We start from the raw sequence: 26,741 nt of genomic DNA, 5'->3' as shown, positions 1-26,741 counted from the left end.
ATATTGCTACCATATCTGAATCTGTTTCTGATGTTCACTGGCATCTCGAGACTATGTATTCTGTCTTTTAGTATGCCTTTTCATTTTTTGTTGCAGGCTAGATATAATTTAATAGGTAAAAGGAATGTAGGTACATAGGCCATTAGTGTGATGTTTTATGTTTATATGGCTGTGGTTTAGCCAGTGTTTACTCTTTGCTGTAACTGTAGGTGAAAGAGGCTAAGTTTTCCTCTAGTGTTCTTGTTTTTGTTCCTCTCTATTATCTTTGATTTTCCATAGATACTCTCTCTGAGTGGTACAACTTTTAGTCATATTTTTCTGTTATTATACAGGAACCCATTTGATGTGGTGGTAAGGTGTCATGGGAGGGAAAATATTCTATATGCCTGTGATCATATCTCTTTTAGTGAGCTGGGCCCTGGCCTCTGACTTTTCCAACTGCTTCTCAGTTTCGTTTTGTTTTTTCCTCTTCAGGAGACACAGGAAGTATCTTGAGTAGAATATTTCTCTTTACCCAGATTAGTTAGGTTGTGGTAAAACTAGTAGATCAGGGTTCTGCAGTAAGGTAGTTTCCCTTCAGTTTCTCTTTCTACTGTTAAAAAGAATAGAAAGCTTGGGCATAAAGATGACTGCTTTTCTTCTGCCCTGCCAGAAGCATGGAAGAATGGGAGGATTATTCTCAGATCTTTACTGTAAGGACCTGTTAGGGTTCCTGAAAACAAAATAAAAAAAAAAAACTGGGGTTCTGCCTAGGATCAGGAGTTTTTAACTCTCAAGCTCATACATATTGAGCCTACAACAATTTGTCCATTACAAATTAAGTGTTCCTGTCCTGCTTTTGACTTCTTAGGAGATTTTTGACCCTGGGCTTCTGCTGCAATAAGTTTTGATTCTCAGTTTCTGCCTCTGTATATCTTTAGTTTTTTTGACCTGGAGCATCAGTTTTCCCCATCACCCTCAGGTCTATCAGTTCTATGATGAATCTATAAAGAGTGGATTTTCAGTGTGTTCAGATATTTTTCTTGTAGTGTGAATGAAAGAGGTGACTTCCAAGCTTCTTACATGCTGGACCATAATGCAAGGGACTTGTTGAAATATCAAACTTTCTTTTTGTAACATTTTGATCTCTTGAAAACTCATTTGAATAACCAATTTTTAATGAATTCACTTCATTTTGTTAAGGGGGTAAAGGGTAAAGCTTCTGTGAAGATTAACTTTTTTTGGTTTACTTTTCTCAAATAGATCCCAAATGCCCAGGAGATGTTGATTTTCATAATAGTGACTGGGACATTAAGACAATCACCAGCTCCTTGAAATTCTACCTCAGGTATGCCTGTTTTGAATTGGGATTTTGCTCTTCATAGTTAATGAAATTTGGGTGGGAATTAGAGCTAACACACAGTTTTAGAAAGTTAGACATGATTGCTAACTAAAAAAAAAAGAATGAAGAGGATTTCTGTCAAAGAAGGAGGCACATTAGAAGACCTTTTCTTTAAATCTGAAAAACTAAGCAAAAGAAACATGGAAATTATAATTGTTAATAAAAAAGTTTTTTAAAAAATACATTATTTAAAAAGATGTTCTTGGAATAATTGAAGTCATTTTTCCACTGCTCGCAGATAAAGTTAGTGTCATGATGGGTTCACTAGTAAAATCAAAATTTGTGATAATTCATGATTATTAACATATTCTAGTGGATAAAAACCATTCTAAAACGTCAAATTGTATTTGGGTAGAATAATTGTGTGTGTGTGTGTGTGTGTGTGTGAGTATACATGCCTTAAAATGTATGATGAAAGTCAAAACCAAATCAAGAAAATATAATCATAAAATTATTAGAACTAAATAAAGTGGTAGCAGTAAGAAAAAGTAATATTCAAATTTGGACTGTACAGTGACAACGTATTCATATTGTTCATTTTATTGGCATAAATTTATATTAAGGTGATTTTATATATATGTATGTATGTGTGTGTATGTATGCATACATACATACACAAGCACACATATATTTTTGTTTTGTTTTGTTTTAGTATGGGGATCAAACCCAGGGGCTCATGCATGCTAGGCAATTGCTCTACTATGGAGCTTCATCCTCAGCCTTTTTTATTTTATTTATTTATTTTTAGGGGGAGTGCTGGGGATTGAACCCAGGGCCTTGTGCATGGGAGGCAAGCACTCTACCAACTGAGCTATATCACCAGCCCATTTATTTTATTTTTTTAAACAAGCTCTCACTAAGTTTCTGAGGATGGCCTCCAACTTGTAATCCTCCTGCCTTAGCCTCTGCAGTAGCTGGGATTATAGGCATACACCACTGCACTCAGCCAAGATAAATATATATTTAAAATCCATTTATGGATTTATTTAACTATTTATGCCCCATATTATGTGCCACCATACTTTATATGTTAAAATGTCTTATTTTCAATTGTCATGCTCTTTTGGCATCATATTACTAATCTCAAAAAGATTGGGTCGATGGTACTCTGTTAAGTGATCTTCTGTTACAGCATCATCATCTTAGAATTTAACATCATCTTGATTACTTTTTCCACAAGTATATTTCCTGAATCTGCCAAAGAAGAAAGCAAGTGCTATAGGAAGGTTTATTCTATGCTAGGCAATGTACTAGTTGCTTACATTGAATGTGTGATTGTTTTCTCTCCCAATAACTGAGAACCATCTGTGATGTAGTATCCATTTTACAGATGAGGAAACTGAGGTACTCTTTTACCCCATTAAATAATATCCATGATCATATCATGTATTTTTTGAAAGTTAGTGTCTCTTATTTGGGTTGCTGGCAGTGGGATGTCTTCTTCCCCTGCCCTCTATTACTGGGAACTGTGGCCTTTATGGGGTTGTTGGGTAATTTAATAAAAACAGAGAGCAATATTCTGTGAGTACTTTCAAAAGATTTGTGATGATGAGAATAGTAAGAATATTTGATACTGTGTCTCCTTAAAAAGAGTCAATGTTTTCAAAGGTATTTATAGGTTAAGACCATTTCCACCCTATATCATTCCTAGCTCATCCCTTAATTAATAATATTGCCATTTTGAAAAATGAGATGCCTGAAATTTTGAGTGGGCAACACCCCCAGTAAGAGATATTCATTCTTCAGACTCTCTCATCTGTGGACTTTTAATTTGTACAGCCGATCAATACCTTTTAGATTTTTCAAAGATACCAGTATTCCCAGAGTGGGTTTCCTTCTGTGTTCTGGATTTTTAAATCACCCTTTGTCTCTAACATTTCCAGGAGAGTACCATAGAAATCACCCACTTCTCTCTTTTGTATCTTTTATTTAACTGGCTCTGTCATTCCAGGAGTGCCCATCTCTAAATCAGCTAACATTTTCTGAGTGCCTATTCTATGACAAGTAGAATATTAGTCAGTAAACATACAGTTGAGAGTAGATATGGTCTCTGACCTTAAAAAGTTTATTGTAAGGAGAACAGACAGAAGATAAATAATCATACAAATATAACAAACAATAATAAGTGCTCTGAAAGAAGGCATGATGTTCTTTGAAGGCATTTAATAGTGTTTTTGTCAGGATTTTTTGCCTTTATGACCAAAACACCTGGAAAGAATAGTTTTAGAGGAGAAGAAGTTTATGTGGTACTCACAGTTTTAGAGGTCTCAGTTCATAGTTGGCCACCTCCATTCCTTTTGGTCTGAGATGACATAGAATATCATGGTGGGAGAACATATTGGAAAGTACCAGAGGACATGGTAATCAGGAAGCAGGGAGAGCTGTGCTCACCAGGGACAACGTGTGACCCCAAGGTCACACCCCCTCCTCCTGCCACACTCTACCTGCCTACTGTTACTACCAAGTTAATTCCTATCAGTGGATTAATGTACTTATTAGGTTTAGGCTTCCATAACCCAATCATTTCACCTCTGAAATTTCTTGCATTTTCTCATACATGAGCTTTTGAGAGACATCTTATATTTAAACTGTAACATTCTACCCATGGTTCCCCAAAGCTTATGCCCATCTCACAAGACAAAATATATTTGCCCCCATCCCAGCCAGGCTTCTGTATCAATACTCTACTTGTTCTGTATATACTTCTTAACCCCCAGTTGCTCTTCATCCCATTTTAATCTGACTCTTACCTCCACTGTTCAATGGAAACTATTCTTGCCAGGATCACCAGTGACTCCTTCAGTGTTGCATACAGAGGATAATGTTAGTCTTTTTGTTACTTGACTTCTCTGTAGAGTTTAAACTGGTAACAAGACTTCCTTAAAACTTTCTTATCTTTTGGATTTTGCAGTATCACTTGATTTTTTTTTTCTTTTGCCTCATTAGCCATTCTTGGCCATCCCCTTTATGAAATTTCTACCTGATATTTCACAGGGTCATGTTCCTTTTACATTACACTGAGGGATGGAAAATTCAAATATCTGTGGGGTCCAGGAAATGAAAATGAGCAAGGTAGTCTGTTTTCATATTAAATGTGTTGTATAATGAACCTTTATTTGCATAGCAATCCCTTTCTTTATATATAAACAGTAATGTTCTTTACTTCTGCAACCATCCACGTGGTCTGATGGAGCCAGATCATTAACATTTTTCAACAAAGATAGAAATACAGATTTTTATATGAAATAGCTTAACTTTTCTTATTTTGATTCAATTCCATTTCACTTGTATACACTGTACTAGACAAAAAAGAAGAAAAAATGTCAGAAAGCCTTTTTTTTTTTTTTTTTAGAAAGCCCTTTTTGACTGTCAGTTTGACATGTCTCCTAGAGCAGGAACATCTATTCTCATGGTTTTAACCACCATTCTGGGTTCATTATTTCCACATCTGCTTCTCAGCCCTACAAGGGCTCTGGTTCCAACTTTTTAATAGACATGTCCCTCTGCTTTAGCCTCTCTTCTTCCCTCTTAATCCATTCCTATTCTATCTACTCACCCAAACCAAATTACTCCATCCCTCACCATCAGAACCAGTCAATAAAGGGATTCTCTTTTTAGTGTGTCTTTCAGAGCACCCTCTTCACCTTGCCTTTCTATGTTATTTCCACTATTTCTGTCCTGGTCTTCATTACCTGTTTCCCCGGGATTGCTGCAATAATAGTGGCAGGTCATGTAGCATAGTAATTGAGAGCAGGGAGTCTAGAGGCAGACTGCCTGGTTCTGCCACTTCTTAGCTGCGTAAACTTGGACGAGTTCTTTATCTGCTGTAGGTCTCAGTTTCCTCATCTATAAAATGGATATAATCATAGTACCTACCTCACAGGGTAATCATAAGATTTAAATGAGTTAAAGCATATAAATCACTTAAAATGATGCAAAGTTTGCTATTATTATTATTATTTTTATTATTTACTTCCTTCCTCACCACACATATTTATTGTTTACTCTTGTCCCACTGTATGGAAAATTTTGTGTATGATGCTTTCCTCTACTAGACTTAGCTCCTTGGAGGTTTGGACTATACTGTCATCTCTGGATTCCCAAAATCTGGCATGATGCCAGGCACAAGTCAGTACTCAGCCCATATTTTTTGACTAAATGGAGAACATTTGAATCTCAGTTTCTTCTTAAATTAAATAAGGATTTGAATAACTGTTTCACCTGATGGGTCATTGGAAAGATGAAAAGGAAAAACAGATGCAAGAGTACTTGGAAATTCTATGCATATATCAGATCGTAAGGGATTCATGGTAGCATTCAGAGCATGCCTCTTTTTGAACTTTGCAGGGCTTATTTCTACTTCCATTCTCTTTGAGTAGCAATCAGAGACCTCGTTAGAAGCCTTAGTTTATGTTTTTCCAGGACTTCTGTTGAATTACTAGCAACTTGTATTGCCTGATAAAGTCTCAGGTAAAGAGAAAGATGTATGCAATCACACTAAGCTGGGGGCTCAGAAACATTGCCCTCATGGTCCACAGAATGAGAATCCAAGGTCTGGCTACACCCTCCCCAAAGGAACTTACAGTCTTCATTAATTTCAGGAATCTTTCTGAACCTGTCATGACCTATAGGCTTCACAAAGAGCTGGTCTCTGCTGCCAGTAAGTATTTATGTTACTAGTTAATGTGTTGTCATGGTTTCTTAGTAAGGTATACAACAATAAGTCTTGAAAACTACTTGCGGGACAAAAACCAAAAACACATACACAAATTTTTCCCACTGCCAAATGAGGATATTCCTGCTTGCTATCCCAAGAGTTATATGATTTTTCATAAACTAATTTTAGTTGAGTTGGTTGGAATAAATTGGCTAACTTGAGGGATATGACAGGCATAAAGACTTTGGTTTATTTATTTATTATCTCTTACTTCAAAACAAGAGAATTGGCTCATATTACCAAGGAACAGCAAAATGGTTACATTACAGCTGTGTTTCAGCTTCCTTTAGTACTTTGCCTTTTCAAATGCTTTTGCAATTATGTTGTGAGTCCTTAGTCTTAATCTGTTAGCACAAGCATCATATTTTCTACATAAGAAAAATGAGGGTAAGGGTAGAGGAGTCCATGTGAACAAGGACATGTAGAGTAACCCCAAAGATTTGCCTTTAAAGAAGCATTAACCATTTTGGACGAGGCCAGTTTATGACTGTCTCTCCTGCCTGTACACAGCCCTCATCCTACACTGTGACCTGTGTAGTGAATGATAAGGATTCAGGGGTCTTGACCGCTTAACTGATCTTTGAGGCAAGGGAGCTTTGCTCAGTGCTTCTGTGCTCCCTTATTGATTTTCACAAGAACCCAGAGGCAGCAACAGTACTACAAGGAAGGTGGGTGGGAAACGGTTGTCACACAGAGGTATACATGTGGGACATTTTAGGAACAATCTGCTGTGGCCAAAATTCTGATTGCCTTTAAAACAGCCTTATCGTCTCTTCCTTCTCTTCTATCTTCTATTTTCTTTATCTTACTAGGCCTGTTTTTTTCTCTCTGTCTTTTGTTCTCTTTCTTTCTTCTTGGTCTCTATTTGTCTCTGTACCTATTTATCTCTTCAACTTTTGATTTTCTTTATGTCTCTGTTTGTCTTCTCTGCATCTGTGTTTGTGTGTATGTGTGTGTGAGTGTGTGTGTGTGTGTGTGTGTGTGTGAGAGAGAGAGAGTTTGTTCAATCCAATTGCCCAGAAAGCCAAACATCTCTCACACTCTTTTTTCTGACAGAGTCTGATAACCTGGATTATCGGCTGGGAGCTATTCACTCCCTGGTTTATAAGCTACCAGAAAAGAACCGTGAGATGCTGGAACTTCTGATAAGACACTTGGTCAAGTAAGTAACTGTGTGATTTTCAGAAAGAGTTACTATTGGAGGACTGGGTCACATGTAGGGTCACATATTTATGCCTCTCAGCTCCCAACTGCTTCCTGAGTGCTATGTGAGGTTGCTGATTTTGCCTTTACCTTTGTATGTATCTTCTCAGAGTCATCATGTAGCTGGATTGTCTTAGTTGAAGTGTAACACTCAGGTAGTTGTACTGGGCATAGGTTTTGCTGCCAGATAAACCTGGTTTTAAATCCTAGCTCTATAACTTATTTAGCTGGGTAATCTTAGTCAAACTCCTCTGAGATTCTGTTTTGTCATCTTTACAATGAGAATAGTAATGCCTACCATGAAGGACTGATGTGTGGATTAGAATGAACACAGCCATATAGGTGTGGTAGTGCTCCTCAGAAGGCTAAGGCAGGAGGATCACAAGATCAAGATCAGCCTCAACAACTTAGTGAGACCCTGTCTCAAAATGAAAACAATAGCAACAACAAAAAGAAAACCTAAAATGGACTGGGGATATAGCTCAGTGGAAAAGTACTCATGGGTTCAATCCCCAGTACCAAAAAAAAAAAAAAAACAAAAACAAAAAAAGATTAAGTAATGCCAACTTGGCATGGTGGTGCATGCCTGTAATTCTAGCTACTTGGCAGGCTGAAGCAGAAGTGCAAGTTCAAGGCCAGCCTGCACAACTTAGTGAGACCCTGTTTCAAAACAAAATAGAACTAAAAGTCTGGGGTTTTAGCTCTGTGGTAGAGTGCTTGCTTATGCATGTATATGTCCCTGGTTTCAATACCCAGTACTGCAAAACTAAACAAAACAAACCCATGAACACAGGTAAAGTTTATAGCACAGGCACATAGGAAGCTCTCAAATGAGAGAGTTAGGATTTTGATCAACTTCTTGCCCTGGTAACGGTAACATCATTACAGAGAGTAAGCCTGGTGACAAGGCTCTGAGATAGGTGGGTGAAAGGGGCACTTGTGCCCCACAGTGGTGCTTCCTGGTCAGAGGAATTAGTGTTGTAAATAAAGATGAATTTACCTGGTTCAATAAAATGCAGACAGCACTGTGTTCAGGAGTCAGCAAGCATGGATTCTAGATTCATTTCTGCTGTTAGTCCTCTCAGTGGGCAGGTCACTCTCAAGGCTTCTCCTGGAATATTAAACAGTATGGTGAAAGTAAGCTTAGAGGAATTGTAATGCGTTTATTTAGCAAATAAAGCTGTCCTCATTAAAAATGTAGTCATCAGACATTTCAACCTTATTTGGAGAGGACTTTAAACACCTAAAATTGAGGTCCTTAGTGAAGGTGAAACTCTGGTTAATGACCCTGTCAGCACCCCGCTGTGATAAATTCTGAGCACTCGGTCCATTTGGACCTCAGGTCTTCCTATGATATCTCACCAAATATCTGATCCAGCTCTGACTTTCTCCGATTTTCAATTTTGTAACACTTGCATAGTTAATGAGTGTTATATACACTGATATAGATAATAAATAGACTTGACGAGAGAATAGCTTTTATGTTTATTGCCAATGTTTGTATGTTAGCCTAATAGAGGACATTAAACGATGTTTTGTCTCCAAATGTAGTTTGTAGTGATCTTAGTAAAAGTCGAGAAATCAGCAAAAATTAAATAAAATAAATAATAGAAAATATGCATGTTAATTTGAAGTTTCCCTGGGGAAAGAGATTTTGGGTTCAAGTTACAGTTTTCCCTCTAATCTTTATGTGACCTAAAGAAAATGCCTCTCATTTTTTGAGCCTCAATGTCTTCATCTGAGAGTACTGGGTCATATAATCTTTAAAAATACTTTCGCTGTGACTTTCTAAGTGTCTCAACATGAGACTCAACAAGGACTCATGAAAATGTCCCTGCAGGCAGTGAGTAACTGGGTGCCTGCTTCCAACTACCCAGAGGCTAGCCACCTGGCTTACTTCAAGAATCTTGGTCCTCAAAATCCTTAAAACAAAAGAAGACATGAACAGATAGATCAAAGAAATAGAAAGACAGGTGCCTTTAAGTATATAAAAAATACTGAGGCTCACTCATTAGTAATAAAGATACAACTTAATATTACACTGAGCTACCATTTATTGGCAAATTCTAGTGCACAGTCTCTGTTGTTAAGACAATGGGGAAGCAGGCATTCTAATACATTGCAGTACTGATTCACTAAAGTCTCAGAGGAAGAAGAGATGGAAATACCTAACAAATTTGCATATTCAGTTACCCTTTGAAGTAGCAATCCCACTTTTGGCAACTACTCTAAAGACATATCTCCACAAATACAGAATAAGTGTACAGGATCTTTCAAAGCAGCATAAATTTAATAACAAAAGATTGGAAAATATAACAACAGGGATGTGTGGAATAAATAAAGGTATAACTGACCATGCAGTCTTGTGCAGTCATAAAAAACAGAATGAGGTAGGTATAAAACAGGTATATAATGTACTAAATTTATAATATGATAGAAGAAAACAAAAATATAGAAATACTCTACATATCCACATACTCGTTTTATTTCATAAAATAAAAAAGTGACTAACCAGAATTCCACTCACAGTTCTGTATATCCAAGATAAATGAAAATATATGTCCATAGAAAAGCTTGTGCAAAATGCTCATAGCAGCATTATTCACAGTTATCCAAAGGTGGAAAATTACCCAATTATCTATCAATAGATAAATGGATAAACAAAATGTCATATATTCCATACAGAAGAATACTATTTGGCCATCAAAAGGAATAAAGCACTGATCGATGGTAACATATGGATGAACCTTGAAAACATCATGCTAAATGAAAAAGTCAGACATAAAAATCCACATATGAGTCCATTCACATGAAATAATAAATCTGTAGAGATAGAGACAAAGTAGATTAGTGGTTGCCAAGGTCTGGGAAGTGAAGAAGTAAGGAGTATATGATATGGGTATAGGGTTTCGTTTTATAGTAATGAAAATTTCTGGAATAATTAGTGATGACTGTTGCATCACTCTGTGAATATACTAAAAACCATTGAACTATACCCTTTAAAACGGGGGATTTATTGTTTTGTGAACTTTATCTCAATAAAAGTTATAAAAATAAACAAAATGGTTATACAGGGACTAGGTGGTGAATAATGCAGAAGGGGTAGGGATAAGAGCTAGATTGCTCTTTAAGTCTACCTCCTTATATGATTTTAAAAAATATTTTTAGATATAAAATATTTTTAGATATTGATAGACCTTTATTTTATTCATTTATGTATATGTGGTGCTGAGAATCGAACCCAGTACTTCACACAAGCTAAGCAAGTGCTCTACCACTAAGCCACAACCCCAGCTCTCATATGATCTGACTTTTAACTCATATTGATGTTTTTCACACCTAAAACTAACATTAAATCAGAAAGAAAATATTATAAACCCTAAAATTGAACACCAAAAAACAAATTAATCTAAATGTTTATCAACCTGATAACATAATCACATAAAGAAAACAGTTATTTCAACTAACTTGTCAACATAGTCTCTGACTCATTCTTTATAAGATACTCTAAAAGTAAGAAGAACTCCATAGAAGTTTAAAACATCATCCAGTAGGGTGATTTTTTAACAGCAACATAATTATGATTTGAAATGTAGGTCTCACAAGGATAAAAGAAAAGCAAAAGTATTAAAGTTATTAGATTTATCATCTAAGGAAAAATAAATACAGATATAAAATTAAAGATATTAAAAAATCTATAACACTAAAGTTAAATTGGGAATGTCAATATGAATTTATGATTTAAAAATATAATAATAAGTCCAAATCTGTATTCATTGGACCAGTCTTGAAATGATTCTACCCAAAAAGCAATGCACACATTTAGTGCCTGATTCTTTGTTTCCAAATTGTGTTCCCTTTTCAAAGGAACCAGGGGTGCTTAAGAAATGACTGACTCCAGGAGTAGAACAAGGAAAATAAATTGTATACAATTCAATTGGCTAAATTTTACCAAAAAGGAAGAAAGAGTTGAAACACTAATAGCATCATATCTAAAATGACACAAGAACCTGCTTGAAAGGGCCAATACTTGATGGCAACATGAACAACATCATATGATTATGACATATTAAATACACAAAAACTCATGATGTTGGTAAAGGAAGGAAAGATGTTCATTATATAAGAATACCAGATAATAAATGTAGGAGAAAATATAAAAATAGCAAAATCACTAATTTGCAACCTTACCACCCTGTTTTAGAGATTGAACAAAATTATTAGGTAAGAGAGTGTTGAGGAACAGGATAGTCACATAATTTCAGTGTATTACCCAAAAGTTAATTACTAATTGCAAATGGAAACAATGCATCTTTGCTATGAACCCATGTTATAGACAACAGTTTAAGTAATTGTTCAAAGTTAGCATCACTGATAATAGTACGAACTGATCTCATCTGCCTACTAATATGATTTAGTGAGAAGTACAAAGCATGATTTATGGGGTATATTTGCCAAAAATTTTCAATCTGATTTAAATTAATCCTTTCCAGTGTATAGGCAATAAAACATATAGAAAAATAGAGAATGTTTGAAATTCTATGAGACAACTGGCTTGGACTTATCAAAATGGTCAATGCCATGAGAAAAGTGGTAGGGGTACGGTTTTACACTAAGAGGCTAAAGAAACAAACAAATGCAGTACATGAACTTCGAATGGATCCAGATTTGAAAAACTTAATTATAAGGGATTTTTTTGTGACATTTGAGAAAATTTGTATATGGACTAGATATTAGATTGGAAGTACTGTAAATTTTCTTAAATGTGAAAATGTTACTCTGATTTTGTAGGAAAATATGCTTGTTCTTTGAAGATGAATGCTGAAGTATTTAGGTTGGAATTAATTTACTTTCAAAAACTTCAGAAAAAACATATATAACAAAAAAGCAAATGTGGCAAAATGTGAATTCATGAATCAAGGTTTAGATAGTGAATACTGATAGTACCATTTTTTTATTATTTTATATATTTTAAAACCATAATAACCAAAGTTGTAGATAAAATGTAAATTACAAAGCAGGGATAGTTCTATTTAGGAAATTTACATAGAAGAAATTTCATGCACTTTAAAAATGCACATAATTTTCCTGCCTGCCAACTGCTGCGTGCATGATCTATAGATTATATCTATGCCTTCATGATGTTTTCCCGCCACCAGCCCGTTTTCTAGGGTAGTAACAGGAAGAAACAAAGTGACCTCAGCCAATTTGTAGTTCCCAATTATCTAGTTATTTTGGAACCCATAACTTCCATTAGTCGGAGGTAGGAGAACACTAAGCCTCACCTCCCCAGCAATCTCACTAGTATATTATAATGGAAGCAAGCCTCAGGACTCATTCTGCCATTTATACATATATTTATCAGTAAGCCAATACACAAAGAGTTGTGTAACCTGTTCTGTAAATTCAATGAAGTCCCATTTTTCCATCCTTTCAGATGATCTGATAGTATCTTCCTTGAAATTTTCCCTCAAAGCAGATGAGATAATAATATAGTGACAAACTCGGAGTCAGGCAATTAAATGCTTTGCTGCAAATGTAAGAATCTGTCATAATCTTAGAATTGGGCTACCATCCTAAAGATTGTGGGCCATTAGGCTTACTGGATTCTTCTTATTTTTGTAATAATACTTTTGTTATTTCATAAGCAATACTGTGCATTGTAGAAATTATTAAATACAGAAAAGCAAAAACAAAAATGAACTTCAAAAATTAAAAGCTTTCTATTTCCAACATTGAATAATCACCACTGGCATATATAATACATATTCTTTCACAACTCTCTCTATGTATATGTGTTTATGTGTACAGACACATATTTACATATTTTTTTACTAAGATGAGATTGTGGTGTTCTTTAACTTACCTTTTTCAGTTCAATGATTTCTACCTTTCCAGGTCATATTAACATTTTGCTACTTGACACAAAAAGTATACATTATAAGTGTTATCTGAACTACTGGTCATTTTTCATCTTTTTCATCTAGTATAGTTCCTCCCACACCTGTTCATGACATTGATATGTTGACAAGACCTGTTGTCCTGCAGATTGCTATTAGTTTCACTTGCTTTCTTCATTATTTTTCAGCTCGTTCCTCTATTGCCTGCATTTCTTGTAAAGTAGAGGTTATATCTAAAGGCAAATGGATTCAAGTTAACTGTCTTTAGACTGGAGCAAATCTTGGGTGATGTGTGTACCTTATGTTCCCTCATATCTAAAGTACATAATATTGTTTTATCTATCTTACTAATGTTAACATCAATTAATACTGTATTCTGCAACACTGTTCATGCGAGCCTGGGAGATTTTATACAGCAGTCCCAGGCAGTCCATATATCTTGAACACATCTTGGCACTGAGAAATCATTTTTACTGTCTATCATGATAATTAACATGGTAATGGGTAGGGAGATTTGGATTTGACTAGAGATGAAGTTAGCTAAAGCTTATAGTTGTCCATCTGGCTTGTAATTAGTCTTTGAAGTACTAATTACTTACACTTGTAGTATGTAAGCATGTATTCATGATTAGAATGCTACAATTACATATAAAGAGTCCTACAGTACACATGAAGACTAAGAACATATACGAAATTTTATCAGTTCTTGGGACATTTTTCTTTTTGATATTGTCATCCAAACTCTGGATGCATCTTAAAATCAGTGCTTTCTTAAAATCACTGTTGTCAGGCAGCTGTTTTCTTGTAATTATCATAGTCTCTGCATGCATAAACTTGATAATAGCTGCTAATATTATAGTCATTTATATTATGTTCATTATTCAGTTTATTTTCTACTTAAAATGTCTTCAAAAATATTACAGGATGATTTGACAATGAAATTATTTTTCTTTCTTAGTGGTATCTAAATTAATGCTGTGGTTACCATTGATGGCATTGGAGAGGTTCAGGACATTGCACAGACTATATTGAAGTATTTAAAGTAAATTACAGATAATATAACACCAGGAGAGAAAGCCAAAACTGTCTGCCCTGAACAAAGGGCACCATCCTTAGGTGGGGAGAAGACTGCTCATTTGTGACTCTGACTCATTCTCCCATTCATTATTATTATTTTCCTTTTGAAGGATGTTTTATTATGTAAGATTTCAAATATGTGTATACAAAAATAGAGGAAATAATATGAAGAACTCGTGTGCTATCATCCAGCTTTAAATATTGTTAAAACAGTACCAGTCTTGTTTTGTTTTATCCATGATCCCATTTATTTTCCCTTCTCCCATATTATTTTGAAAAAATATTCAAAATATCAGAATTATTTTAGAATGAATTATTTAATAATCCATAAATATATCAGTTTGTCTTGAGCCAATAAGTATAAACATAGCTACAACAAAATTATTTAGAAATGAATAAAATTATTTAATATCATCAAATATTCTCTTCAAATTTCCAGTGATCTCAAATATGTTAAATTTTCTTTGAATCAAGATCCAAATTGCATATACACATAACAATCTGATGAAATGATTTCTTTGTGTGTGGTACTGGGGATTGAATCCAGGGGCTCTGTACCACTGAGCTACATCCCCAGTCTTTTTTTTTGACACAGAGTTTTGCCAAATTGATGAGGCTGACATGGAACTTATGATCCTCCTACCTCAAACTCCTGAGTACCTGGGATTACATATCCATAATACTGTGCCTGGGTTGATGAAATGTTTTTGAAGACTTCTTTAATCTCTAACAGAGGTTGACAAATTTTTCTGTAAAGTATCAGAAAAATACATATTTTAGGCCTTGTGAGTAATATGGCCTCTGTCACAAGTATTCAATTTTACTATTATAGCATGAAATGAGCCATTTTAGTCACTGGGAAAGTCGTGTTCCAATGAAACAAGTAGTACAAAACATGGTGGACTGGATTTGGTATCAGTACTTTAGTTTGGTGATACCTGATCTATAGCAGTGGTTCTTAGACATTAGTGTGTACCAGAATTACTGGGAAGACTAGTAAAGAACACAGAGCCTGGGTGTTGTCTAATCCCAGTGCCTTGGGAGGGTAAGGCAGGAGCGTCATAAATTGAAAACCAGTCTCAGCAATGTAGTGAGGCCCTAAGAAACTTAGCAAGAATCTCTATAAATAAAATATAAAAATGGATGAGGACATGGCTCAGCGGTTATACACCCCTGGGTTCAATCCCTGGTACTGAAAAACAAAACAAAAACAAAAATCAAACAAAACAAACAAAAAAGCCAGGGGCCCAGACTTGATGTAGTATAGAATTAGGGACTCTATATTTTTACCAAATTACCAATATTTTCTCTTTACCCCTCTCTTTTTTTTTCTTGAAAATTATTTATTAAAGGAAACAAGTCATTTCTCTTTCAAAGTTTCCCACAGTTGGGTTGAAAGTCTGCTCTAGTTCCAGCTATTTTTAAATTTTATTTTGGTGTGTGTGTATGTGTATGTGTGTGTATGAGTGTGTGTGTATGTAGAGTGGAGAGTACAAGCAAACTTAATAAGGTGCAATACTCCTCCCATTAACTTCAAGAATAAGACTCAGCCATTCATTGAATGGCAGAGCTAGAAGTTTCTTTACATCATTTAATAACTCTTACTCTATACATGAGGAACCAGATATCTAAGAATGAAGACAGATAGTCCCAGAGCTATACAGTATATTAGTAATGAATCTCAGAATGTGAGTTGAGGTGGTGTCTTTATTTAGGAGTCAGAATACATAAAATCCTTAAAATTATTGAACCCTAAAGCCTCCCACCATTTTGCCATTTGTGCTTCTAAATCAGGTGTCTCAAACTGGCAGTCTAGGGACCAGATGGAGACAAATATATTTCATTTTTCCTGGACTATTTTGAAATATACATGGCTTAACACCAAAATTCAAGAAATTCAAAGTTTTCATCAAAATATAGATTTCAGAAATGAGGCAGTTTGGCCACACTGGACCTGCAGCCCATATGGTCATAATCAGCTGGAGTTGAGTAGTGGTTGCTCCTTTTGGAATGGCACAAGCTTCTAACTTTTCCCCACCACTCCCAAGTGTTTTGCCAAATATTGTATCAGAGTTAGCTAAGAGATGATCTAGGAATTCTGTAGGTCATTTACTAAAACTAGAAGAAGCTATCTTGATGTTACATCCCTAAGAGTGTGATGGTGTAACAGGGACTCTTTTGAAACTCCTCTCCCTCTGCTACTGTGACAAATGCCTGATACAAATGCCTGATATAAACAACTTGGAAGAGGAAAGATTTATTTTGGCTCAAAGTTTCCAAAATTTGAGTCCATGATCATCTGGCTTCATTGCTCTTGGTCTGAGATGAGGCAGAACATCATGGCAGAAACGTGTGGTGAAGGACAGGTACTAGCTCATGGCGTCTGTGAAGAAGTGGGGAAGAGAGGATGGGAAGGGGATGGGCTAGGGATAAGATATAGTCCTCAAGGGTATAACCCCAGTGACCTTAGATACCTATTCCTTTGTTTCAAATTTCAATTTTGAAGTTGTATGCCTTTGCTCCAGTCCATGTGGAATGGAGGACTAACAGTTCTTTTCCCTAATTCACTGTTAACTATACCCTTGTTTTTGGTTTCATTTGTTTTGTTTCCTTACAATATGAAGTGTGACACACTTCAGAAAGGTATTCAAAATGTATAGGACTGTGGAAGTAACTCAGTGATGGAGCGTTTGCCTAGCATGCATAATTTCATAGGTTTAATCCCCCATCCACAGCACTGCAAGAAAAATAAAAAATAAGAGAAATGACACATGCAAAGAACAGTTAGTCTTCCAAAACTCACTTGAATGCAAAGAAGGAGGAGTATCTTAAATGAGTACAAGGAACTTCCTTTAAAGAAATAGTAGGTGGCTTTGGCTTTTAAAAGGCTCCCACAGAAACTGTTTTTTTCTAGCTTTGAAACTAGAGAAACAGGCAAAGGATGCCATGGGACCACTGTGAGACTTGGAGACCAACAAATGTGGGTGTGAACTCCTGTTTTGCCATGTATTCACCAACTGTAATCTTACTAAATGTTTTACCCTTAGTGAACATGGGCTTCAAAGCTAAAATACTATACTGCTTTGCAAGTCTGATGATTCAGTGAACTGCTGAACATTGAACAAACATCAGTGCCCTTCAGAGCTCATAAAAGGAGATAAGCCAGTGCTCTTGCTTTGTCACTAGTACTTTAGCCTTTACAGATCACTTGGTGGCAGCATGGAGATACTTTTCCATTTTAATATCTGAAAAAAAAATCTGTCACTAAAGAATAAAGGTTAATTGCAGAGGTATTTAAGCTGCTGAAAGGGACCCATCAGCAGCCCAGCAATATCAAAAGCCCTGAGTGGTTACTGCTTATTACCATCTGAATGGTACCCAGCCATTGTCAAGGGCTTAACAGACTTCATTAAGATTTGTCTAAGGATTCTGTCCCCTCAATTATCCACTTAGTGTCAAGAACTTGCTGGTTGATGAGTCAGTCTCTTAGAATCCTTAGCTGGGGTGGATTTGGAAAATTGGTGTCTAGAGTGGGCAGCTGGCCTGTCCCTTATTCTAACCTCCCCACACCCATAGCCAAATTGACCAAAGGGCTGCATACCTTTTATTTGGCTTCTTCCAGTACTATTTAAAACAGCATTAGAGTAACTCAGTTCCTTCAAAAATAATTTATTAGTACCTGCTGTGTACCAGGAACACATTCGGAAGTTGTTTATAACCTAGTAGGAGAGGGAGATAAGTAAACAGAAAAAAAAACTCAGTTTGTCTATGGTACCAATTAAGTTGAGAACAGTAGGCTGTTTGCTTTGAATGTGTATCTGGAAGAATAAATTGACCTTCTTTAGATATGAGGAAGGGGGACATTCTAAGCAGAGGGACTATGGAGGTGTGTCTGAAACGACTTGAGGTAGCCAGAAAACCATAATCTAAGCAGTTTAATGTAATGAGAGTGTCAAAGGTCAGCATTGTCTAGAATGGAGAGGTAATAACATATTTCTAGAGTATGTGGTACCATGCTGAAACAATTTAGCTCTATGTCAAAACTCTCTGAAAGAGGTACCATTTAAACAATTGGGAAAACTGAAGCTCAGAGAAGTTAGTGTGAGTTAACACTCCCTGGTACACAACTGGTTAGAGGCCATGTTAAGATTCAAACCCAGGTCAACTTCATAGTCTAGGCTGTGCATATGGGCTATAAATAGGGAGAAAGTAACCGAAGACCTTAACTGCCATGGCAAAGATAGCTCTCCTTTTAAGTGATAGGCAACCACTATAGAAAATTTAAGTAAAAGTGACTAGGGCCAGAAAATCTGAGATTACAAGATCTACTCATTAGCTAACTGACTGTGACTTCAGGCAAATCTCCTTCCTTCTCTGGGCCTTTTTTTTTCCTTCTGTGAAGAGGAAGATGATAAAGGAATGATCTTAAGGATCCTCTTTAGCTCTTTCAGATTTTTACTTCTCTGTGGATGGGGAAAGGGCCAGATTACTGACTAGAGTAAATGGAAGATAGTCCTTCCTATACTTTGTTGTTCCTCCTGCCTTTAATGCCCTCTTGCTTCCCTCTTTGCCTCTCCAAATCTTTTAAGGTAGTCTTCTATTCCCCTGACTCTTAAATCCACTAGCACTGCTAACTAAATTCACAGTGTCTCATTTTGGCTCTTTATTCTATGCCATCTTCTGTTGTTGTTCAGTTATTTCCTTTGGTACCTTTTCTTCACATATATATGTTGGACTCTCATTTCCTTCTACTTTTTAGGTTCCTTTTCCCTCAGTAGCACCTACAACATACTTGGTTTGAGGGGGTATTGGAGGAGATCTTGTTTATCATTTTCTTTTTCTTCCGGCAGTGTATGTGAGCATAGCAAAGAGAATCTTATGACCCCTTCCAACATGGGGGTGATCTTTGGGCCCACCCTGATGAGAGCTCAAGAGGACACTGTGGCTGCCATGATGAACATCAAATTCCAGAACATTGTGGTTGAAATCCTAATTGAGCACTTTGGCAAGGTACGTGTTTCCTATCCTTACTATCACTCCTCCAAATGTGTGACACTTCCCCAGCTGCGTTTATTGTGTGTTTTCCTCCTTGGCTTGAGTTGACAATGAAAGGAAATTCCATTGTGACACAATGACATTTAATATTGATTCTGATCCTGGGAATTTCATACATTCAGAAAATATTGCTTGAGCATGTCACTATTTTATTATTAGGCACGATGCTAAATGTTGAGGATATTGAAAAAAAAAGTCACTGTCTGCTTTTAAATAGTTCACAATGTACTATGGAGACAGACACATAAACAGAGGAAATGATAGGCATGAAAGTGGTATACATACAATGATACTGTATGGGAGAAGAGCTCAATCTTCTTACCCATCACGACATTCATGACTAAGAGACCCTATAACAAAGACAGGTTAACAAAAGAAACGCATCCAAATTTTTGTAATAAGTTTTATGTGAGATGGGAGCCTTCCAAAGTGAAGACCTAAAGAAACAGATAAACTTGTGCATTTTTATACTAAGTCTGATGCAGAAGTTTTGAAGAAATATGCTTAAGGACTTATGGGTGTGATCTAATGGTAATTTATGAGGGGAACTTGGCAAGGACTATTTAGGTTCTTCTTGGTGTTTCTGTCTTCAAGGATAAGGATGTTCATTTCTTCCAGGTATAGGGAGGGTACCTCTGTAATAAAAGTATAAAGAATTCATTTATGGCCTACTTCAGGGAAGAAGTGTAGGAGAAGATCTCAGTCCTTCTTGTTTCTGCTATTTCCTCAAATGCCAAGGTGCCATATTTCATTGTAACAGATCCTGAATCCCATCAAAACCATGAATAAATTAATGCATATGCTTATTTAAACCACATCTCATTCCAAAAGAATTTAAGGTAGCAATTTTTATATAGTATATAAGATACAAGGTAGCATATATGATAATTGGGTCAAATGAAAAAGGTAAAACAAGGGGAGAGACAGAAAATGAACCCAGGAATCAGGTTAGAACAACACATATTTATTGACATGTCTTGTATATTTTTACTACACTTGACTTTAAACTTTTTGGCAGCCATTGTCATTCTTGGGAAGCCTAATTCAATAAGAAACTTGTCTACAGGGTAAGGAGCTTGAAGATGACGTCTAGGTGGATCCACAATTCACATCTAGGCATTGCCATGTGCTAGCTGCATTAGGTAGGACACAGGGTAGGCTAAGATTCCACATATATACAGTGGTTTTAACCTAAGAGTTGTTTATTTCTTGGTTGTAGAATAGTCTAGGGAGATGGTACAAGGCTTGTAAGGTGATTTCACAGGTTCAGAATCTCAGGTTCTTTTTTTTTTTTGTGGTACTAAGGGGTGAATCTAGGGGCACTTAAAATAAACACTGAGCCCCAGCCCCAGCCCTTTTTTGTATTTTATTAAAGATGGGGTCTCACTGTAATGCTTAGGGTCTTGCTAAGTTGCTGAGGCTGGCTTTAAACTCAGGATCCTCCTGCTTCAGCCTCCTGAACTTTGGGGATTACAGACACGTGCCACCATGCCCAGTCAGGTTCCTTCTTTCTTGGTGTTCTGGGATCCCTAAGGTGATACTTTCATCCCCATGGTTGAATATATTCTACATTTTATCAGTCAAGAAGAAGGAAAGAAAGGAAATAGAAGTTATAACCCTTTCCTTTATGGCCATAACCTCAACGTCACACATATCACTTTCATTTACATACCATTTGTTGGAATTTAATCTCATGGTCACACCTAGTGATAAGAGAGGCCTGAAGGTATATTCTTTATAGTGTTGTATTACCCAGCTAAGACTTAAAGAAGGAAAAAATGGATATTTGGTAGCAACTAGCATTCTTTGCTATATTATCTGTGTCAAATTCAAACAACTTACTTGATTTCTCCGATAGTAATTTATTCAGCTAAAATGAGTACATGATAATAAACACCTACTGTGTGATGGTCACATGCCCAAGCTTATTTAGTTAGTAAGTGACAGAGCTGAATAATGTGTAGCAAAATACAGTTAGATAGCACAAATAAGTTATATTGTTCTACAGCACAATAGAGTAGTTATAGTTTATAAAATATTATATATTTTATGTTTTTATTAGTGTGTTATAGTTATACATAATGTTAGGATTCATTTTGACATAATCATACATGCATGAATTATAATTTGCTCCATTTCAGTCCCCAGTGCTTCTTTACTTCCCCTCCTTCCTCCCTGTTCCACTTCCTCTATTTTAGTGGTCTTACTTCTATTCATGCATGTTTTAAAAACTGGTTGGTTGTAGATAGATGTAAAGTTGCAGTTCACTGCAATATGTTCCTATATGTACATAGCATAATCTGAACAGTTTCAAAGAACTAAAAGAGAGGAATTTGTTGGCTTCCAATGCTAAGAAATGATTAATACTTAAAGAGATGAAAAAGCTAATTACCTTGATTTGCTCACTACATATCATATACATGCATCAAATTATTGCCTTCTACCCCAATAATACATACAATTATTATGTATCAATTAAAATATTTTTTAATAAGAACTGATATTTAAATCCAATTAACCTGGTTAAGAGTTAAGCTATTTAGTCACTAGGTATTGCTTCATCACCAGTCATTTTGGTTCAGTGATGTTACTGGGAATATACAGAAGGGGTACTTGAAAGAGAAGCATGACCTATATTAGATACTGTTTGAGTCAGGATTATCTAGAGAGAACTAGTAGAATATGTATATAGATATATGAAAGGGAATTTTAGGAGAATTTACTCAGGTGATCATGGTATTTGAGAAGTTCAAGGACAGGTCAACTTCAGGCTGGAGACCCTGGGATGTTGGTAGCTTGGCTCAGTCCAAGTTCCAAGGCCTCAGAACTAGGGAAGCTGATGACATGACTCATCTGAAGCAGAAAGTCTGACAATGGAGCCCTGGGGTAATTACTGGAATCCAAAGGCCAGTGAATCTAGAGACCCCATGTCTCAGAGAGAGACCAATTGGCCTTTTATATTTCTCTGATTCCAGCCATTTGGATAATGCTTGCCCACACTGAGGCCAGCTCTTCCCCACCTACTCCACTCAGATCCACATGCCAATCTCCTCTGGAATCACCCTTACAAACACACCCAAATTAATGCTTTTCTAGACTTCTAGCTAATCCTTAATCCAATCAAGTTGACACCTAACTGAAATAGAAAGAGATGTAGGAAAGGAAATTTCAAGATGATGCAAATGTGAACAAAGTCCCAGAGCCTAAAATCACTGTGGTAGAACATGAAGTGGTTCTAGGGGCAAATAGCAGGACATGAAGTTAAAGGAAACCAGGGACAAGGTTCTAAAAGTATTTAACCGCGTGGTTGAGGAATTCAAAATATTTGGAATTTTCTTGACAATAATGCTATATTATGAGGAAGAAATAGTAGTCTGAATCGGGGGCAGTTGAGAGAGTGACAGGGAGGTAAAAGTCATAGAACTGAATGATTGGAAGTGGAAGATGTGTGAGAGGGAGATTTCTGAATCCTGAAATTCTGACATGGCTGGCTCAGTGAATGGGGTTTTCATACATGTACAAAATACAGAATGAGGGGTCAGGCATGATGACACATGCCTGTAGTCCCAGCAGCTCAGGAGGTTGAGGCAGGTGAATCAGAAGTTCAAAGACAGCCTCAGCATGAGGCCCTAAGCAACTTAGTTAGACTCTGTCTATAAATAACATAATAAAGAGCTGGGGATATGGCTCAGTGTTTGAGTACCCCAGGGTTCAATCCCTGGTTAACCGACCCCCCACCCCCCGCCTTGCAAATACAGAATGAGAAAATTATGGGGAGATAGAGAAAAGCTCATTTTGGGTCAGTTTGGATTTGAGATTTCTGAAAGCTATCCTGAGAACAATGTTTTGTATGTAGTTGTATGAATCTAAAGCAGGGATCAGTGAAATTTTTCTTGAAGAACCACATAGTATACATTTAGGCTATGTAGGCCAGAGATCTCTGTCACAACTAGTTCATTCCATAGTTGTAAACAAGATAAAAGACAGTATGTAAACAAATGCTTATGGCCATTTTCTAATAAAACTTTATAAAACAGGTGATAGGCCTATAGGCTATAATTTAATGAATGAACCCTAGTCTAAAGCCCAGGTGTCATTTATTGATGAATTAATTTATTCATTAAACAAATATATATCAACTACCCACTATTGCTAGGTATTGTTTTATGAACTGAGGACACAATTTGTATTAAGATTATATTCTACAGAAAGTAGAAAAATAGTACTCAAAGGAGGTAAAATGCATGTTAGAAAGTAATGAGCATTAAGAAGAAAAAGCAGAGAAGGGGAATAGGAAGGTTTGGAAAGTGATTTTGCCATTTTAGTGCAGTAATGAAATGAGGAAGTAAGAAACTGAGGTAAACCTCAGGACATGATGGCCCTTGAACAGAGACTCATAGGAATTAGAGGACTGACTTATTCATTCAGCTATCTAGGGAGAGAGCTTTCTAGGCTGAGGAAATGTTAGTAGAATTTTCCTGAGGCAGAAATTTGTCTATCATGCTCAGGGGCAAACATGGAGGCCAGATTGGCTAGAGCGAGTTAAGGAAAAGACTAAATAGAAGATGGATGGACTCAAAGAGGTAATGGGAAAAAAAACTGAGTAGATTTACAGGAGGGTCTTACAGTCCTCTGGAAGGATTTTGACTTTGTGCTAATATAGAAGTAGAGTTTTAAGCAGGGATAGGACATGATTTGTCTTATTTTTTATAGAACTACTCTGGATGCTATGTGAAACATAGCTGTAGAGGACAAGGTAGAAACAGAGAGAGTAATTAGGAGACTAATAGTGTAGTAAAGAAATTGTTGTACCTTGGATGAGGGTGTTAACAGTGAAGATGGTGAGAAGTAGTCAGATACTAAATACAGTTTGAAGGCAAAGCCAATAGGATTTGCTGATAAATCATATGTAAAGTGTGGAAGAAAAAGAGAAGTCAAGGGTGACTCTAAAGTTTTTTTTTTTAATCTGAGCAATTGCTAGGATTAAATTGCCATTTACTGAGCTGGGTAGGGCTGGAGGAGGAGCAGGTTTGAAAGAGAAGAGCAAGATTCAGTTTGGTAACATGTTAAGTTAACTATGCCTGTGACACTTCAGAGGTCAGAGAAAAGAGAACAGGATTAGTAACAGAGAACTGACTTTCAGTATCATACAAGTGATTGTTAAAATCATGTGTTTGAATACTTTTGTCTACAGAATTTTTTAAATATTTTTTTAGTTGTAGGTGAACACAATACCTTTATTTTATTTTATGTGAAGCTGAGGATCGAACCCAGGGCCTCATGCATGCTAGGCAAGCACTCTACCACTGAGCCACAACCCCAGGGCTCTAGGAAATATTTTAAGAAAAGAGTGAATGTTATTCCAAGTATTGAAATCTAGAGCATGTAAATATTTTATTTTTACTTTATGTATTTATTTTTTGGTACTGGGATTGAACTCAGGGGTGCTCTACCAATGATCTGCCAGCCCCATTCCTTTTTTTTAATTTGTTCATTTTAGTTATACATGACAGTAGAGTGTATTTTAACATATCATACATAGATGGAGTATAACTTCCCATTCTTTCAGTTGTACATGCTGTGGAGCTGTACTGGTTGTGTATTCATATATGAACATAGGAAATTTACATCTGATTCATTCTACTGTCTTTCCTATTCCCATTCCCCCTCCCTTCCTTTCATTCCCCTTTGTATAATCCAATTAACTTCTCTTCTTCTCATCCCCCCAATATTGTGTTTTAGCATCCCACATATCACAGAAAACATTGGCTTTTGGTTTTTTGGGATTTGCTCATTTCGCTTAGCATAATATTTTCCAGTTCCATCCATTTACCAGCAAATGCCATAATTTTATTTTTCTTTATGGCTGACTAATATTCCATTTTATATATATGGCACATTTTCTTTATCCAGTCATCTGTTGATGGGCACCTAGTTTGGTTCCATAGCTTATATATTATGAATTGAGCTGCTATAAACATTGATGTGGTTGTGTCACTATAGTAGGTTGTGTCAATATAGTAGTATATTTTAAGTCCTTTGCTCCAGTCCTTTTTACTTTTATTTTTAGAAAGTTTCTTGCTCGATTGCTGAGATCGACCTTGAACTTTGGATAGTCCTACCTCAGCTCCCTGAGTTGGTTGGGATACAAGACATGTGCAACTGCACCCTAGGGAATGTCACACATCAAAACAGATTGAGAAAGAATGGTCATGGGTCTCATGGTTTCCTAGGAAAGAGATCTAAGAAGGAAGGAGTGGATAGTAGGATAAGAACTGAAAAATATCTACTGTTTTAAATATTTTTAACTTCTAAAAATAAAATAATACATGCACATGGTAAAAATTTCAAACCATAAGGAATGAAAAGAAAGTCTTCCTTTTACCTATCGCCAATCTTTATTTCTAATCCTCCCTTCAGTAGTTTCTTGTTTATCATTCAAGTGAAGAAAAATGGTACTTATATCCATGTATACATGTATTACTACATTTAAGTGATTTTAATTTTAATATACATATACTTATTAGATTTTGTATTTAAAAAATGAAAAAAATCAACCTTTGGTATTTAGTAAATGCAGCATTTCAGATCACAGGGTGGGGAACAAAAATGAACTTTTTAAGGATCCTGGGACAACTGGTTAGCCTTGAGACAAAGATAAATTAAACCCATACCACATTCTATACATAAATAACAATAAACTCCAAATATAATAGAGATCTAAATGTAAAATTTGAAACTATACAATTACTAGAAGAAGACATGGATAAATTCTTCTTTAATCTTACTGTAAGAAAAGGCATTCTAACAATGACTCAATATCCAGACACAAGAGAATAAATAAAAATTGATAGATTGTATTACATAAAGATGAAAATATTTACATGGCAAAAACACAATTAAAATCTCAGAAGACAATCCTCAAACTGGAAAAAATATTTACAACACATATCAAGGGGTTATATCCCTAATACATAAAAGTCTCTTAATATGGAAAAAAATTGATAGAAAATGGGAAAATACATGAACAGTTGACAAAAGAGATATAATAGCTTTTAAACATGACAAATGTTCAGTCTCACTTGAACTTACACAAATATAAACTTACATTCACATAACTATTTTTCACTTAACAGATATATGAAAATTAAAGTATAAAAATACATTTTGCTGGTGAAACTACAGCAAAATCAGAATTTTCATACAATGCTAGTGGGAATGCAATTACTACAACTAAAATGGAGGTAAATTTGGTAATATGTAACAAAATTAAAAATGCATTTAACTTTGGCATTGACATTCTATTTTTAGGAATCTTCCCTGAAAATACCCTAACAACAGTGTAAAAATACATTGCAGGTTCAGCACTATTGAAAACAATTTTGCAGTTTTTCTGTAGTTAAATACA

The 26,741-nt window shown here is 35.9% G+C and overlaps 1 protein-coding gene across 3 annotated transcripts in view; it reads left to right on the top strand.

Annotated features, from left to right (window-relative positions):
* Positions 1 to 26,741, top strand: part of Ophn1 (oligophrenin 1) — a 408,982-nt gene that overhangs the window by 317,523 nt on the left and 64,718 nt on the right. For all 3 annotated transcript variants that reach the window (XM_047536395.1, XM_047536396.1, XM_047536394.1), the window contains exons 16-19: positions 1,243 to 1,327; positions 5,983 to 6,041; positions 7,155 to 7,260; positions 19,129 to 19,288. In XM_047536395.1, the coding sequence (XP_047392351.1) occupies positions 1,243 to 1,327; positions 5,983 to 6,041; positions 7,155 to 7,260; positions 19,129 to 19,288 (410 nt within the window). The remainder of the gene's footprint in view (positions 1 to 1,242; positions 1,328 to 5,982; positions 6,042 to 7,154; positions 7,261 to 19,128; positions 19,289 to 26,741) is intronic.

Source organism: Sciurus carolinensis, chromosome X, assembly GCF_902686445.1.
Source record: "Sciurus carolinensis chromosome X, mSciCar1.2, whole genome shotgun sequence".
Lineage (NCBI taxonomy): Eukaryota > Metazoa > Chordata > Mammalia > Rodentia > Sciuridae > Sciurus > Sciurus carolinensis.
The sequence above is the reverse complement of the archived record's forward strand: the minus strand, read 5'-3'. Positions and strand labels throughout refer to the sequence as shown.